This window comes from Lepidochelys olivacea (genome assembly GCF_965140295.1).
Source record: "Lepidochelys olivacea isolate rLepOli2 genome assembly, chromosome: 1".
Lineage (NCBI taxonomy): Eukaryota > Metazoa > Chordata > Testudines > Cheloniidae > Lepidochelys > Lepidochelys olivacea.
In genome coordinates, this window is record NC_140411.1 from 187,377,530 (window position 1) to 187,395,988 (window position 18,459).

Sequence of the window (18,459 nt, forward strand, 5' to 3'; positions counted from 1 at the left end):
TTGCTCATCTCCATTAAAGTCCCTGGGACTGACACAAACAATTAAGATGCTAGTGGTGAGGTATTATGAAAGCTGATTTAATTTCACAGACTCAGACATTCAGATCCAGAATCAACACCCTCCAACTCTGGACTAAGACTGATTTGTTTTTAAACTGAAATTACGTTTCCTCGGTGCCCTCTATGCAGAATTCTTCTACCCGTGATTTTAAGAGATCTCTCCTCAGACCATCCCTGGCAGATTTTTCAATACCGTAAGACACCTCTGTCCCATGGAGTTTCCTATTCCACGGCTCTCAGCTGTCCTCCACTTTTATCCTGCCTCTGCTGTTTGTTCAGCTCATGGTACCCTCTTCACAGGATGAACCATGTAGCTTCTAAGTGCTACTGTGGAAGTCAGAAGGGCCAGTTACATCATCAAAGCACAGAAAGAGCTGCCCTCCCTCTCTTCAAATCCTGTCACCCCTAATGAGTTGCAGTAGTCCACCAGGAGGGATTACAGAACAGTGGGCAGAACTAGAATGGATTCAGAGCGCCATGTGCTTCTCTGGGGCCTGTTTATGTGCCAAGTAGAGGAAAAGGATGCTGGAGAGCGCGCTAACCAGGAATATCACATCGAACCAACGGTGATAGAAATTGAACTGCAGCTCCCCCAAGACTTCTGTAATAATAGTGCGATACTCTGGGGGCATACTCATCCGGATTAGGAGAACAGAAGAGACGAAGTACATCCCCTGGAGATAAGATACAAGAAGCACATCAGTTAACTGCTTCACAGGTGGCTACTTTGCTGAGATGTGACAATTTGATAAAAGCTCACTAGCTGGTCTGGATACTCACCATAATCTGTGCCAACAGCAGAACAATAACATTGGAGGACTTGCTGCTGGAGATGGCATAGAAGAACTGTAAAGAGGAAAAAAAAAATACTGAAAATAGGACTCTCATCCTATTTTCACCCACAGGCAAGTTTGTGCTCCCTTCTACAGGAACATGGAAGGAATACATGCTCCAATCATTTCCCTTTAGTCCTAGAAACCAGCACTGAAAGAAAAAGACGTGCTTCCTAGATGTACATGTACACCCCACTTTTCAAAGGTACAGACCTGAGCCTTGTCCCCAGTAGAGCTACAAGTGTTTTAACGTGTGTCCCACTAAACCAGCTACTAACACTGCATGGCCAGCCTCTGTGGAGAATCCAGTTTTAAAAAAACAAAACAAACAACAACCCAAAATACATTCTAGCCTAGGTACGACTAAGCCCAGTTTACAGGCCAGCATCAATGGGTCACCCTGTTGTGTGTTGCCACAGTTTTCCCTCGTGGTTGTACTAAAGCATTAATCCCCTACCTGCTCCCCAGAAATAGCCAGCAGTTTAAATGAAGTAACCCAAGTCCTCTTAATCACCATTCAATACCAAATACTAACAAATCCAGGCTTCCACATCACTATTAAGCTTTGTCTACACTACACTTCCTCTCTTAAAATTTCCCAATCTTACTACCACTGATCGTAAAAACAGTGGAAGGGCTAATATAAATCACCCACAGGCAGCAACCAAGGATTTAACCATTAGATCTGTTCTGAGCAGCTAGAAAGCCTGCTGACTAAATTGATGGCAGCCAATTTACACTAGCATGACTACTGTTGGTAGCAACAGGGAGATTCTGTTTTGAGAGAGGAAGTCTAGTGCAAGGACAGTCTCACAGATTATACTAAGAGTTTTAAAACATTTATACTATTTAGAGCCTTAACATTAACACCATTCCTCTGCTTGGACTGGAGGCACTTATAGATTGTGCATTGCATTTAGTGACTGAAATTGCTGAAAGAATTCTTATTGGGACCATTCCCCAAATAAGACAGAAAAAGTTATCCTCCCCTTCTCTAATTCAGCATAAAAGACCTTTTTCTCCATCCCATTCCCTGCAAGGACTTCTATCCCAGCCCTCCTCACCCCTATTTGTTCACTAACTGAATTGAGACCACAGGTCCTACATTTGTACTGAAGGTTTACACCAGAGGTTTTCAACCTGGGGTCCGCAGACTATGTCTAAGATTTCCAAAGGGGTCCGCACCACCATTCAAAAATTTTTAGGGGTCCACAAATGAAAAAAGGTTGAAAACCTCTTGTTTACACAGTGCTCTCTTGACTAATTTAGAAATACATGAAAGCTCTCCTGGACTGCTATCACATAAAAGGGCCCTGGCCAGGCATACCTTTGTGAGTGTGATCAATAAGCCTCTGATGGAGGTGACGATGATTATTCCAACAAGGATAAAGGAAATGTGCTGAGACCAGAATTTTACCTGCACCAACAAAAACAGGAAATTGTTAAATCCCTGGAGCCAGGCATATGAAAAATGTGTGTGGATGTGCACTTAACGGGATCTCTGAATTCTCATACTGTGCAGATACTCACTACAGAGAAATTTACAAACAGGTATATATTCTCCTGCAAGGACACACAGATGGGTACTTTCATGTGCAAGTGCTTACTCTACACACATGGGAAATGCACAGATCTAGCCTATGTGGACTTCATGGAAGGAACTGGGGGTCCAGAAGTGAATATTTACAGAAGTAAATACAAAAGAACACACATCTATTTGGTATATAAAGGTAACTGCCTTGTAGATACATGTAATATACTAGGCAAGGTCCATCTGTGTTTCCATCTGTTCACAATAAACATGTGAATCACTGCCCTCTTCTGGATAGCTGGTATATGGCTACAACAAGCAGAGGAGATTATTATTATAGGAAGGGCTGGTAGCCCCATTTATTATTAAGGTTGCCCAACACATTTCTTATAAGACTCTCTTTTCAATTGGTTATAACGTGGTCACATTTTAATTATTTGAGCTGAAATTTTCCATGGAAGGTGTCTGCCTCAAAATTCCAAAAAGTTTCGGTCAAACAATTCAGCCATTTCTAAGCTATGAAAAAGTACATTGTTTTGACCATGTTAAAAAATTCCAGAGACCTTTTCTTTGAAAAGCAGTATAGCCCCCATACATTGGAGTAGGGGCTTGAAATTGGGAGGGGGGGGGGAGGAAGAGGAGGCGAATATGCCTTTTGACATCCTTGTGAAAATCCACCCAAATGTGTCCAAGTTACATAAACCTGAGATAAACTGCAGTTCGAACAGACTTGGCAGAGACTTGCTGGAACGCAGTTATATTCCCCGAAGATTCAATTCATATTGAAACGGCTCCAGCCCAAGGCTCAGCAGGACTCTCCCTACAATTGCAGCTCTGAGCTGCTGGGGGTTGTGCCAGGTCCAGCAGGGTGGTTTAAAATCAATTTTTATTTAAATAAGATTTTTTTTATTGTTGTTTAAATTACAATGTTTTTCTTTTTAAAAATAAACATGTTTAAAATGAAATCTTAATTTGATATAAAATACATTAGGTCTAAACTTCTAATAATTTATTTGTAAATGTGAAACATATATTGGTAAGAGAAGTTTATGTATACAAAACATTTAAGGTTGTTTTGTTTAATAAATATAAATATATGCTGTTTTGTGTATTTAAATAACTTCCAGTTACCATCCTAATGCAGTTTGATACAAATGATGAGCAAAAAGTTAATTATCTAGTAAAGAATATCTCATTCACTATTTTCTAACATACTAAAAATGTAGAATTAATAAGAATCTGAAAATATTAAGCTATGTAATTGCTTAAATAAATGTAGATACAGTGTTGTATCTTCCTAGGTAGCAAACAGGCGTATCAAATCTAGTATAAAGGCTCTATTTAGCTGTAAGTCAACGTTTTAATGGTTAGATCAAGGGTGGGCAAACTTTTTGGCCTAAGGGCCGTATCTGGGTGTGGAAACTGCATGCAGGGGCAGGGGGGTGGGGCGGGGCATGGGAGGGAGCGTGGTGTGCAGGACAGGGCTCAAGACAAGGGGTTGGGTGCAGGAGGAGTGTGGGAGGGGGCTCAGGCAGGGGGTTGAGGTGCAGGAGGGGTGCAGGGTGCAGCAGGGGGCTCAAGGCAGGGGTGCGGGGTGCAGAGTGTGGGCTCCGGCCTGCCTCCACTGCCAGAAGAGGGGAGAGACCGCAGGGACATGGTGCAGGCCACTTCTGGGAGCAGCATGGGGCCAGGGCAGGTAGGGAGCCTGCCTTAGCCCTGCGGCGCCACAGGAGTGGCAATCCTGCAGGCCAGATCGAAAGCCCTGATGGGCCATATCCAGCCCACAGGCCATAGTTTGCCCACCCCTGGGTTAGATCAACCAATGAGAATGTACCTTCCTTTAGTAAATAACAAAGAGTGGAAAAATGGAAAAGTTGATTAAAAATCAATTATCAAAATAGAGGCTTTCCACTTGGTGATTTAAATCATTATTTAATTTGCCTTGATTTAAATCAATCCATCCTGAGGTCCAGACACCTAAACTGAGATCAGGGAGCCTGTCTCTGATGTGCTCTCAATTATTCCCCGTCCTCCTTCTGCACCTGATCCAGGAAACCTGAGGGAGGAATTGGGGGGGGAGGGGGGGAAATAGTATGTGATCATTAGGGTCCTATCAAATTCATGGCCATGAAAAATGTGTCACGGACCATGAAATCTGGTCTTTTGTGTACTTTTGCGCTATACTATGCAGATTTCACCAGTGTTTCTCAAACTGGGGGTCCTGACCCAAACAGGAGTTAAAGAGGGGCGGAAGGTTATTGTAGGAGGATTGGGTATTGCCACCCTTGCTTCTGTGCTGCCTTCAGAGCTGGGTGGCTGGAGAGCAGCGGCTGCTAGCCAGCCAGCCACCTAGCTCTGAAGGCAGTGCCCAATCATGCCATCCCTACTTCTGTGCTGCTGCTGCTGGCAGTGGCTCTGCCTTCAGAGCTGGGCTCCTGGCCAGCAGTCACCACTCTCCAGCCAGCCAGCTCTGAAGGCAGGACTGCTGCCAGTAGCTGCACAGAAGTAAGGGTGGCAATACAGTGATTCCCCCACCACAATAACCTTGCAACTCACCCCCCACAACCCCTTTTTGGGTCAGGATCCCTACAGTTATGACACCATGAAATTTCAGATTTAAATATCTGAAATAATGAAATTTACCATATTTAAAATCCCATGACCGTGAAGTTGACAAAAATAGACCATGAATTTGGTAGGCCCCTAGTGATCGTGTAACTACAGACTGTACCAGAATGCATACACACAAGGAAGCTGAATTAAGGCTTCACTGGCAACCTTAATGCTGGCATTTCCTAACTTTTGAGTGCTTGACGTCACAACCTTAATCACGTCCTTTTAATGTACTTTTGCGTGTGTAATTATTTATATCGCATCAGAAAAGTGTAACACTTTACAAGAAAAAAGTGAAAGCTGAAATAAGCAGAAATAAAAACACAAGCCCTAATTCAAATGGAGCATACGGGAAGGTGGAGTCATTTCATGTGTTACATGTAATCATGTGCCACAAACCAACTAGTATACAAATTGTAAAAGCACACACTTATTACGATCCACATAGAATGCAATTGTAAATATTGTCTGTCCATGAATACACTAACGCAGACTAAATTCTGCAGGTCAGAGACTATTAATCTCTTATTCACAGCTGAGTATGTTGTCCATTCTTACTAACAAATATTAATTTAAGTCCTCAGAGATCTATTCACATGAACTGTAAATTCATGCAGTGTACGTGTACACACATTGTCCACTGCGCCCCTCCATACATTGACACGTCGGGGGACAGCCACTTCCATAGTGCCTTCCATTGAAGTGCTCAACATCCCCTAAGACAGGTATTGTTCTAATTTTACAGATGGGAAAACTGAGGCTCCTAATGGTTAAGTGACTTCTCCAAGGACACAAATCAATGGCAAAACCACAAACAAAAATCCAGCTGAGAGTTCTCTGCTCTAACCATGAATCTCTGCCTGAGAGTTATAAACAACCACCTATGGAAATAACTCCATTAAGATGGGGGTGAATGGAATGCTTGCACGTCACGGGGCCAGGACATAAAAGCTCAAAGGACCCTTTCCTCCCTCCAGGTCAGGATGTGCAGCATGGTGAGCTACTAAAATGCAATAGGTCTGTTGTGTGGATAGTGGACATCCTCCAGCATTAACTTCACTAGAAAAATGGTTAAAATCATGTGCTCTCTAAAGGCGATACCTAGAGGCTAATGCTGCATTATATCCATCTCTAGCATGGGGATAGTTGTGGACTCGGTGTCATAAAAGATACCTGCACAGGCGAGTCATAACTTTATGATGAGAGGAGTGACCATTAAGTTTGGATACTAGTGTATTAAAAGCAATGTTCACACCATATTTCCCATCTTAGAGATTGGTGGAGAAATCTAAGCCCCTTCTCGGAGTCCTATTAATACCCACCAGCTGCTCCCATGACACCAGTTCAGTTAGTAATAGATAAAACAGCAATTACTGATGTGAGTGGGGGTTTTAAATGGTTCTCACATCAAACTGGATTCCCAGATAATTTACAGTGATCTCAATTCCTCTTGTGACTGGATCAGTCTTCCCAACTCGATCAAATACGATGTTGATGGTTGCCTGCAGGAGAGACACAAGTGCATCAGTTCAAGGGAATGTGGTATACACAGCACAACTGTATCTGTGAGACTCATACATGTCCTTTGCTCTGTATTTCACTGCAGAACAATCCTATAGAGTTAACTGAGAGTATACAAAACGTATGAAAACACACAATGCAGTAAGGAACAGTTATCCTAAATGGATGCTAATTTCAATCAAAAAACTAAATTTCCAGGAGCAGGACGTATGAAAGGAAACTGGAAGAATATTCTTAAGGTGCAGGCAAGAATGTGTGTGTAAAGTCTCATTACCCATATGTGTCAAACACAATCCAAGCAAGGTGTAACCCTCCATGCAAGATGTTTATGGACAACAATATACAACATTTACGTACCATGAAGATTTTCCAGACACAATAGATGGAGAAAAAGTAACCCAGGAAATTAAAATATTTCCCCTGGAAAGTTTTGGAGTATTCTATTCTCTCCTGAAAGGGAACAAAAGCCACTCATACATTTAACATTTTCAGGTTCACATAAAATTCAAATTTATAAGTTTTAAATAATTACCAGTAAAAAACAGCAATGACTACTTTGACCTTCTACAGCTCTCGCCATTCAAGTGTTTACAAACACTTACATTAATGAATGAACCTCAAATCCCATGTGAGATAGAGCTGTAACAGTAGCTCCTCTTATGAATGGGGAAACTGAGGCACTGACCAGTGACGTGCCAAGGTGTCACAGCTAATAAAGACCTGGAAGGAGAATCCAGATCTCCAAACTTCCAGTCCTGGCTTCCATTAAGCCATGCCACCTCTTGACATTTTAGCACTGGCGTGTATTAATTTTTATACAACGTAAGAACTCATCACTTCAGTACATTGTGAGGCCAATCTGCAGAAGAAAAGACTAGGTCAGGGCCTTATTAGCAGGGGAACTGAGCACAGGCCCCTTGGTTACTCTTTCTCCTATCCCAACACAGTATGGGATTGTTGGCCTTTTCTGAGACATAGTACATGTTCCATTGCATATTTGAACTGGGGAAAATGGCTTGCCATCTGACCCCCAGATTTGAGAAACAGACTCTTCCAATATTGTGCCAAAGCTGAGAAACCAGCTACTGTTTTTGTCGTTGTCAGCTGAATGACTTTAAAATTACTTCTGCCTATTTTGCTCATCCTCTCCCAGACTATCAATCTAGCTCTTTGCTCTGTACCTTGGTTGCATGCAGGTCAGCAGTTTCTAGGAAAAGCTGCCGACTCAGCTCTTCCAGCGCATCCACTTCCTGCTGGATAAGGGACAGATCTGGCAAACCAGAAGAGTCAAGGGTAGAATTCTGCAGAAGTTGCTAACATCAGCTGGAAACAAACATACCCTGAGGTTCCTCCATTCCTGGACTCCCTGCACAGACACAATCTCAGTTTAAACTGCACCAAAAACCCTCATATGATAGAATCTTCAGAGCACTCCACTGTAACAATGCTGGGCAGCATAGTCCCTTCAACAGGGTCGCATAACTGATCTCTGTATCACAAGCAGAGGAATCCACACTACCAAATAGAACCAAGTCTCTCCCAAAAACTAGCTGCTTTGTTTTGATAACATCCGCATACCTTAATCTCCACTAAGAACTTCCTTGTGTTACTTGCATTCCATCACCATCTACAGGACTTCTGCTGGGAGTTACAGACTGGTTATCAAAGCATGTGGAGAATTTTCCTCACCATGCATACCCTTCTGCTCCTTCCTGTTGGCCCAGAATCCTACCCAAATGGCTCTAAGTAAGGTTCCCTGCCCCTCCCCGAAGCATTTTGGGGGATTTGAATCTGAATGCTTAGCAAAAGCTATTGTCTTTCTGTAACTCCTGCAGTTTCCTAAGCCTCACCGCACCCCTTCTCACAGGATTCCTTTCTATTTTGTTCTCATCAACACTCTCCCTACACCAACCCTTACCTGATCAGATGTCCAATATTTTGTTGTGCTATAGTGTAAGCTCTTTGAGGCATAAAGTGTTTCTGACTCTATGCTTTGGGAAGAGCTGTGTGATATATAAATGCTTAACAACACTGGCCTCCCTGTCCTTTTTCCTAATTAAATCCCATTTCTACTCAGCAGGGAGCTAGCCTGAAGCCCCACGGACAGGAGAGGAAGGATACTTTCACTGCCAGGGGCCGATGTGGTAACACTTTTTATCATTCCCCAGAAGCCAGTGGGTTTGTTGTGCACTTCCCCCCTTTGGAACATGGTCCTATGGGCCATTGCCATTCTGAAAAGAGAAAAGATTCAGTTGTTAGAAAACGATGCCTTGTGCAGCAGACATTGTGAAACTTATTCAGTGCAGAGACACACCCCTATCATTCACCCAATCACCAGTCCTGCTCCAGAACATCTCACTCAGCTCAGGAATGGAACCCAGTCCTAATCAAACAAGCTGCCATGCTGTTGAGGTTTCAGTAATACAGTAATTCACACCAATTAAAAATAAAGATTCAAATAGTGTCTCAGTCATGTGACTTGTCAGCCTCCTATGTCCTCTTCCAGATCATGTGACTCCACAGTCTTCAATGTCAGAGGGCCTTTCAGTGACCACACAACCCACCAAATGCCTCTCTCCTTTGGAGTACCTCTGTCATTGTACAACTGCCTTCTCCCCAGAGCTGTGAGGACTGGACTGAATCCAGCAATACTCTATGGCAACGGTTCTCAAACTGTGGGTTTGTACCCCATCCAAACTGGGTCGGGACCCCATTGTAATGAGGTCACCAGGCTGGCATTAGACTTGCTGGGACCCAGGGCAGAGGCCTGAACCCCACAACGGAGGGCCGAAGCCAAAGCTCAAGCTCCACTGCCTGAGGCAAAAACTCAAGGGCTTAAGCCCTGGGTGACAGGGTTTGGGTTTTGGCTTTGCCCCCCTTGCCTGGGGCGGTGGGGCTCGGGCAGGCTCAGGCTTCAGTCCCGGGGTCATGTAGTCATTTTTGTTGTCAGAAGGGGTTCGCAGTGCATTGAAGTTTGAGAACCGCTGCACTTTGGTAGTCATTAAGGGGCTGTGTGACAAGCTTTCATAAAACAGAATCATGTAAAGCCATTAAGGGTGGGACTGTTTGATGCTTTGGACCATCTGTACAAGACTTCAAGAACTGGTTCAAATACAAAAGCAGCTGCTGTATATTGTCTCTCATGCTCCCATTTACACTACAACTCAATCTCTATAATCACTGGCTCCCAGCCTCATTACTTCAACATTTCACTGCACTGAAACGTATGAGCCACTTATCCAACCCTAAGCTGAAACCTTTTCATAGCATTGTCAATGCAATCTATGATTCCACTCTGTTTACTTGTCCCCTTTTTTGTATCTGCAGCCAGTAGAGCCACATTTGGCATCAAGCCCTCTTCAAGGTCATTGATAATTATTTTAAACTAAAGCACCCCTCTCTCCCAACTCAAAATATTGACCCTTGTGACACCCAGCACAGAACAGAGGAAAAATTCTCCAATAACAAAGAATCTCTAACTATTTAATTCCTCCTTATCCTAAAAATGTGCAGCTGGAAGTGACCTCAAGAAGTTCAGGGTCTAGGCCTGTAATGGAACAGAACAGATTTTGTTTCAGGCCATGAAATGACTGCTACAATAACATACACCATTCTAACCCCTTCAGGCCACTTGTTTCACCAGAGCAAGGAATCTTATCTGATACAGTTATGCAACTACTTTCCACTCCTGACAGCCAAGATTTTGGCTATTCCAAAGACACCATATCCCTGCAATCTGCTAATCCCAACAGCATTGAAGTATCTTAATTCTGCTCTGTTCTCCTCACCTTTTCTTCTTGCTGATAATCATGTCTATGGTTTGGAGGAGACGGCGCTCCAGGGCTAGAATATCTGCATCTGTCACATTTCTGAAACATACACACAATAGCCTATTAGCCTTGGTACTCCACTCCAAGGAGAATGTGAACAAGGACAAGCATGTGGGACAAACAAATTGAAATTGAAGAGCTTTGTGAGGACAGCACACATCAGTGATGGAAGGGGTCTTGCAGTATAGACGGGACAGCTAGAATCAGCAGGCTTGGGAGGATGGGAAAGGAAAGGCCAGGACCAAACCTGGGCAGTGTCCTAGGGGAATCCGAGAGAGTGCACACACAGGAAGAAGGCAAAATCTCAAGGAGTGTACAGAATAAAATTCCAAGAGGCTGTGGTTACCTGAGAAAGTAGGACATGTATGTGTACGGACAGTTGACAGCACCAAATCCAGAAAGCAGAGCCATGAGTGTCACCCCAATCACACCTACTCGGCTGATGAGCTGCTCTATGGACAGGATTCCTGCAAAAGAGAAGACAATGTAAGTAAGGGGTTGTTTTTAACCGTATTACTTTACACTTTGGTGTCCTCCTAAAAGAATATAGTACTCATTCAATTACTTAGCCAAACTAATTGCCTTCAGAGTCCAGGTGCCAGAGGTAATTCAAAGTGTATGCAGGCAAGGGGTGGAGAGAGGAGGAAGAGAATGCTCTCCTAGGGAAGCATGTGAAACTCTCAGGTTTAAAAACGGGACAGGAAACCAAGGCTAAACAGAGTCTGTAGGAGACTGGGAATGGGCTGCACATTACCCTTCCGCTCTAAATCACTAGCCTAGAAGTGACCAATTTTTGTCATATGATGGCTGCTTGGTGGTCTTAATTCACTTTCTGGCAGACATCTGTCCATGTCACAAAGCCCACTCCTACAACTAGCACTGTATGGTACCAAGGGTATCATTTTCAGCAAAGAGACCAAGAACTGACGAGACTACAGAGATCAAAACTGGCCCCTCACTTGTAGAAGTGATCCCTCCACATCAGATCTGACACATGCTTGCAGGGCATGGCATTAGAGTAGAGAAGCTTATGCTGCTTCTGGCTGCGCTATATCCATCTTGTGGATACAGAGACTATCAGAGGTGCTATCTGTAACAGACATAGCAATTTCCTGCAATATCCCTGAAAGACTTATGGCATTACATTTATGTATTATTGTGAATCAGACTGTATGTAACATCTTCATGGGGGAGATATTACAACCCCAAGAAGTACCTTTTGGGTCCACTGGTTTACATGAATGGTTTAAGTATGATTGTGTTCTACTCCATAAGGCAGGGCTACCTGTTTCAGACTGGATTCTCCAGAGACCAACAGATAAAAAAAGGACATTTGGATAAATAGCCTGAATTTAAACTGACTCAGGGTCTTCCTTCTGACCCAGCAAATGGACAGGACCTGCTGTCTAAGGGGGACACCAATCTTCTTGGCAGGGGTAGGAAGGTCTTTGGCCTACTGAGGCCCCATAAGACTCATGGGTGAGCGCTGGTAAGTTTTTAACATGTACAGGAGCTTTTATTGTTTTTATATATTTTCTCTGTTATGTGTTTACCTTAAAAATACACATGAGTGCTTAGAAAGTGCTGCGTGGTAACTTACAACTGCTGGCAATTACATTTTTCATAGCATTTGAAGAGAGAGCAAAGAGCAGACTCTGGCCTGGTTAGGCAGTCTGACTTGCAGGGGAACTCAATGTAGGCAAGGAACAGTGCAGCCTGGAAAACCCAGGTCAGGAGAGAGACATGGGTCACCAAGAGAGGTGACTGTTGAGGCGCCTGTAGCCGGTGCCCTCAAGGGACCATGGAGGGGGAATACAGGTGTAACTGCCATGAACTGTGACACTGTCACTGGCATTTTGAATTAGAGCTAAATTCACACTAAAAACATTGCAATAAAACACAGACTAAGGCACTGCATTGCAACCAAGGCGGTTAAAAAGCTAAGTTCCAAAATTTGGACTGAGTTTCATTTGTCCTTCCCAACCTTTTATTACCAGCCACAACCACACACCAGGTTTTCATATAAATCTGGTACCATGGACTAGTAAACACCACTCACCTTTGGGGAATGAGATACAAAGCAGCAGCCACACACTGCACATTTGGAGCTTATATGATTGCAAAGCTGAAGTGGCTGAGAGCCAGGCCACATTTCATGCTTCAGGGAAGGGAAATAAATGATGAAAACAATAGCAAAGGGCATTAACAAAAGGGGATTGAGACCACAGAGTCATGTGCAGCCACATGCAGATTTACATCAGTTACAAAGCAACAATACATTGGCCTTTTGCCCCACGTGCTATTATATTGGAGCAGGTAAAATACAGATGCCTTTAAAAATGACATGTTCAACTACTTAAAGCAAGATATCCCAAGCTTTTCCCAGCATTCTTCCTCTTGTGATCAGAGAGGAGACATACCAAGTGTTCATTTTATAAAGTCAGAATGAGGGGCAACAAAAGTTTTAGTGGAAAACTAATTAAAGTATATACTAATCATGCTGGTGATGCAACAGAGGGCACTCTTCTCTTATAGTCTTTCTATGCCAATGCCTGCATATGGTGCTAAGGGGCACCGTGTGACTGTAAGTGCTGTCTTTAAGAGTAGATGTAAAAAAAAAAAAAGAGAGATTCTTGAAATTTCCAGTGGTCAAAGATTCCATGGCACTTTCACACATAGATTAAGAGGGTTAGCTCCCATGCCCTGGCCAAATTCCAGTTGGGTGGTCACATTCTGCCAAACCAAGCTCCTCCTGCAGCTTTAAATGGATACACACTACTTTCCTCCAATTCCCTAAACTGCTGTGCAATGTTGCTCTACACTACTGAAGAGCTGCTGTATTCAATCCCAGAGGAGGGTGGATTTCAGTGGGATGTGAAGTAATCAGGCATTCTTTCTCCGAGAGAAAAAATGTTTTCGAATCACAGGTGAAATCTTTCAGCTATTATAGGGTCAGGCCAGCCTGTTAATTTCTCCTTTCTTCTTGGGTCCTTTCAATGCTGGGGATCAGCAAGTGAGGGAGAATTCATCCATTAAGCATTTAAGGCCTGATTCTGCCGCCACCTCTGTGAACAGAATTCTCATTCATTTCAACAGGAGCTGGAGAACAACATGGTAACAAAAATCCGGTCTCAAGAATTCAGTACTGACTATTCAATAATGGGTGCTGATTCTTCTAAGTTCTCTTCTTCCATGGACTTGCTTTAGCACCCGCAAGAAAAGGAAGAATGTTGGTGGTGAACATTTAGGTCTTATGTTTTGGGGACTCTGCCCCCCAAAATGCAAGCAATGTTAAGTTCCTCTGGATTCCAGATTCACCCAGGACTTCCTGACCTGTTAGATTTCTGCTGTTTTCTGGAGGGAAAACAATACAAATGAATTAGGTAGTCCAGTTGTTTGGACCTGTGTTGTGGTGACATTAAAGGTTCATGGGGGTTTCCTGACTTTCAGAGCTTATTTTCAGGAGTAAGCAACCAGCTATGGAATGTACTTCAGTTCACAAGAGTTGCCAAGAGCACACAGTGTAATGCTGAAGCACTGTCTCTGCAGAGGAGGAGGAGAAGAAAGAAACATACATATGAAAACTCACCATGTTTTGGGCTGAGGATAGGAAATGGGTCTCCCAGTTTCCAGAAGAAATACATGAACGTCAACCAAACAACACAGGCAAAGAGCAGCCTTTGTCTATGCACTGAGAAAAGGGGAGAGAAAACAGGCATTATTAGGAAGTTCCTGTGTCTAGGCTTCATGCAAGGCTGCAGAATCACTACAGTGGTCTCAAGATTGTGTTGCACAGAGATGATTAAAACAGGAGCAATCTGGCACTGCTACTGTGCTGACAGTATCTATTACCGTAACTCTTATGAAACTGGCCAACTCCAAACGGCTCAATCACCTGACAGGCACAGTCAAGAGCAAGGAGTAATGCAATGCTTCCTCTTTTTGGGAGCTCTGGGACAGCCTGCTCCTCAAGGAGGTATAAACAATCCTGGAGCTCGCACACACTGGGAGGACACATGCTGCCACATCTCTTAAGGAGATGCAATATGCATGATCAGCTGTTCTAGCTTGGGCAGGGATAGAGCAGAGCCCTGACCCCACTTTCTGTTAGTACTTCCTACCCCCATTAGCACTGTAAGGCAGTGGTTCTCAACCTATTTACCACTGTGGGCTACATATGCAGCTCTCTGTGTGTTATGTAGGCTACAGCCACACAATATATTAACTACCTGTATGGCCCTAAGGATGTCAAATAGGCTACAGCTGTGTGCTGATTGGGCTGTAAGCAGCCCATGGGCTGAGAACAACTGCTGTAAGGGAACAGTTCCTGCACTTGGAAGAGTCTGTGGACTGCATCTTGCCCTTCTTCTGTATAGGGGAGAGAGTGAGGGGAACCTAGCCCTACTTGTGAATGCACACAGAAAATTGGGCTAGAAAGTGTTACAGCTGACAGTGTCGGTATGTGCTCATATGTGACCCAGGCTTTATGATTTGTAACTATAAGCCTTTCCTGAGCTCTGACCAGCAGAAATTCTTGTTAATTAAAAATAATACTTTTAAACAAAAAAATTTTCCAAAAGGAATTAAGTAATCTTGTGATTAAAGGCCAATGGGAGGGAATGTTTAAATCCATCAATGAAGAATGCAGCTGGGGAACCCAAAACATTGCCAGAACTAACAATGCTTCTGGAAGATATTACAAGGAACACAAGGATTAATGAGCAGATCAAAGTTCTGAGTTTAAAAATACCTGCAGAAGAAATGGAAGACACTGGAGGCTAAGTAGCAAGAACACATAGCAAGAAAGAGTTAATGGAAGCACTAAAGTCAACACCCATCCCATGTGTCCTCTGCCAGGAACCTCTTCTTCATCCCAGTCAGTGCACCCACCCTCCACTCTCAAGCTGTAACAACAGAAAGATGGTGAACATCAGCAGCTAAGGCTGGGGAAGGACTAGCACACAGGAGAGTAAGCAGCAGCAGCAGATAGGTATGTCAGCCAATGAGGAGCCTGAGTCCTTATCTTAGGAAGGTTGGGGAGAAGAGCGAGGACTAATTTACTAGGCTTCTGTGTGTCATTTGACTTCCCCCCAAAACAAGACAGTCAACACAAGGGCTCTAAGGACCCTTAGACCTGCAAATGGTAAAGCAACAAATTCCAATAATGTTACCAACAGGCACCAATCACCTTCAAGAACCAGGAAAGGGAAGAAAACATGAAGAAAAATATCATCTGTAGGTATCATGCAGAATGTCTCCCAACCTGCTTAGTGGGGGCTCTGAGCCCAGAGAGGTATTGTGACTAGAATTTGGTGCTTTACATTTACCGATCAGCTTCAATATAAACAAAGACTGAAAATCAAACAAAAAAAAGGGGGGGGGGGGAGGAAGGTGGGAGGGAAACAAAGCTAAAAGAAGTAAAGAAATAGAAAGAAAGGTGAAGAGGCAGAAACACGGCTGAAAGGAAGAACCGAAATAGCAGTTGCTGAATTTGGGCAAGAAGAAATAAATAATAATCAACTCTTATGTAGTGAGACAATTTACTGAATACCGGTATTTTTAATGAGCCCCCTTGTTTAGAGTATTAAGGGCCAAGGGTTGATTTAATTACTTCCAGAGTGAACAGTCTGTCACATGGGAAGCCCCGAAAACTTTCAGAGACAGGGAAAGAGGAGTTACCCAGTAAGAACTGCCAGAGTAGGGAGAAAAATGAGACATCTTTCAAAGAGAAAGAGGCCTGTCCCCCACTGTGAGGCATAATTCTCAAACCTAACAATCTCACTGCTGTAAATCTGCATACTCACATAGTCGAATATTGCTCACAATGAAGTAGCCAATGTAAAAAGGCACCATGAAGACTAGGACGAGCAAAATCACACACAGGTTCAGTTTCCAATGAAAATACCGAGAGCTGAAAAGGAATCAGAAGATTGGTCAGGACCTGATCATAACGCAAAGGATTCCTCTTAAAGCTGAAAACATCTCACCCCTTCCCTTCAGACTAAGTTGCACAGCTAGATAACACTGACCTAAAAGCAGCACACTGGGACACCCCATACTGGATCTTACTCTAGAGCTCACAAGTGTGCATAAAAAAGCAATTAGCATACCAGAACACAACAATGGGCCATCTAATCAAGTATCCTGTGTCCACAGTGGCCAGTGCAACTCCATAATGCACCTAATTGAGCAATAAGGCAAAATTTCTTCCTAATTCCAGCTAAGGATCAATTTATGCCCCAATGCAGGAGAATGAGAGTCCCTGTCAATTTTTCCTAGCTAGTATAATTTAATATGTTCTTATTTATAGTGGTACTCATGCAAAGATATTTTCATCACTGACACTGCAATGGCAAATTCCACAGAAAAATAATACATTTCCTTTTATCTGTTTTAAATGTGTTGCCTTTTAATTTCCTTGAGTGCACTCTTATTCTTGTATCATGGGAAAAGGTAAGTCGGAACACCCAGCTGGCAGCCTCTATATCCCTCTGTTCAATATCCTCTTTTTCTATTCCTTTCTGAAGTAGGCCTAATACTTTGAACTCTCTTTTTATATGGAAGCCCTCACTCCATGTCTTCAGTCATTTTAGATTAGTCAAGCAATCCTGATTTCACGGTTCAAGATTTACAGTTACTGTTTTATCATTCTTACTGTTCAATTAACATAGTATCTTATTTGCTGTTTTCATCACAATCAAGCACTGAGCAAATACTCTCTGTAGCTCTTTATAATTACAGAGCACTTCACAAACATTATCTGAATTAATCCTCACAACAACCCTGAGGGAAATAGTGTAAACAGAATGCTCATTTTATAGATGGAGAAACTGAGGCAGGAAGATAAGTGACTTGCCCAAAGGACTCAGAGCAAGCTGGTAGCAGAGACTGGATGGGAACTCAGCAGCACCTGGCTTCCAGCCTCATGCTCAATCATATGAATGACCCTGTTGTTCAGATGTCTTCATAGAGCTATTCATAATGTTGCCTTCAGCTTTTCCTTGATATGGGGACAATTAACTCAGAAATAGTACCAGAGCAGCTAGAGAATAAAACAAAGGCCAGGCCCTGATCTTGCAGCCCCCATACTTACCTGCTATTTAGCACCCCCAGGATCTCAAAGATGATGAGTTCAAACATGGTGCAGGAGAAGGCAAAGGTCACAGAGAAGACCACCTGCACCACATACTGTCGCACCTGTGATGGAGCAAACACAAGACAGGAGTCACTTCCATCCTCACTGGGTACTGGCCAAGTACATATCAGACAGGGGAAATAAACCATGAGGTGCCTCAGTACACAAGGTCTACACTTGAGGTGCCCGGACCTTGCCAAAACAGGGGGGATAAGCTAGCAGTTTGCAAGGAGACAGAGGACTACATCCAGTTTGTACAACATTGAGCTGATTGTAGCTGCCTTTGTACTTAAGACAGGTGCTGTACGTAGAAAGACTACATGCTCCAGCATACAATGCAGTCAGGCCACATGAATCAAGATGGTGGATCACTTGCTGGGTCCTGTAGTCTCAGCTGGCCCAAACTCTGAATTCTAGACATGAGTATCCATGGTTCGTATTGTAATACTCTATGGGACTACATTTGCCCTGCACTTTGGCCGTTCCTAACCTACACAATACTCTCTCTCATATCCCTCCTATTTTGCTACACTGTCACAATTTTATTCCCCATCAGCTTCTTCCTAACAATCCAATCACGCTGTCTTTTAACAGCTTTCCAAAATTTAAATTCAAGGGACACTATCAACTTAAAAATAATGTCTGTGTGAAAATTTTGTACCTATGACTGTTATGAGGAACACACACGGTGAGTATAACCAAAAGTGATGAGGAATATATCTAAATATATATTTTCTACATTTTCAATTTGTTTATATTTAACAGTACTGTGTATGATAACTTTCACGGTTTCCTCAGTATTGTCCATTTCCCCTGTTGTCTAGGTGGGTTTTTCAAATAGCAACAGGGGAGGAAAAACATTCTTTTTTAAAAACAGGAAAATGTAACTGTAAAACCACAAAAATACAGCTGAGAGGAGTAACTCAAAGGAAGGGGA

The 18,459-nt window shown here is 43.1% G+C and overlaps 1 protein-coding gene across 1 annotated transcript in view; it reads right to left on the minus strand.

Annotated features, from left to right (window-relative positions):
* Positions 1-56: 56 nt before the first annotated feature.
* GPR89A (G protein-coupled receptor 89A) overlaps positions 57-18,459 on the minus strand; it is a 22,351-nt gene continuing 3,948 nt past the window's right edge. The window contains exons 3-14 of the mRNA XM_084617763.1: positions 17,481-17,584; positions 16,192-16,298; positions 13,977-14,078; positions 10,734-10,854; positions 10,346-10,426; positions 8,679-8,788; positions 7,739-7,827; positions 6,915-7,007; positions 6,443-6,538; positions 2,220-2,309; positions 840-905; positions 57-733 (exon numbers count right to left, since the gene is read on the minus strand). Of these exons, the coding sequence (XP_084473889.1) occupies positions 527-733; positions 840-905; positions 2,220-2,309; positions 6,443-6,538; positions 6,915-7,007; positions 7,739-7,827; positions 8,679-8,788; positions 10,346-10,426; positions 10,734-10,854; positions 13,977-14,078; positions 16,192-16,298; positions 17,481-17,584 (1,266 nt within the window). The 3' untranslated portion in view covers positions 57-526. The remainder of the gene's footprint in view (positions 734-839; positions 906-2,219; positions 2,310-6,442; positions 6,539-6,914; positions 7,008-7,738; positions 7,828-8,678; positions 8,789-10,345; positions 10,427-10,733; positions 10,855-13,976; positions 14,079-16,191; positions 16,299-17,480; positions 17,585-18,459) is intronic.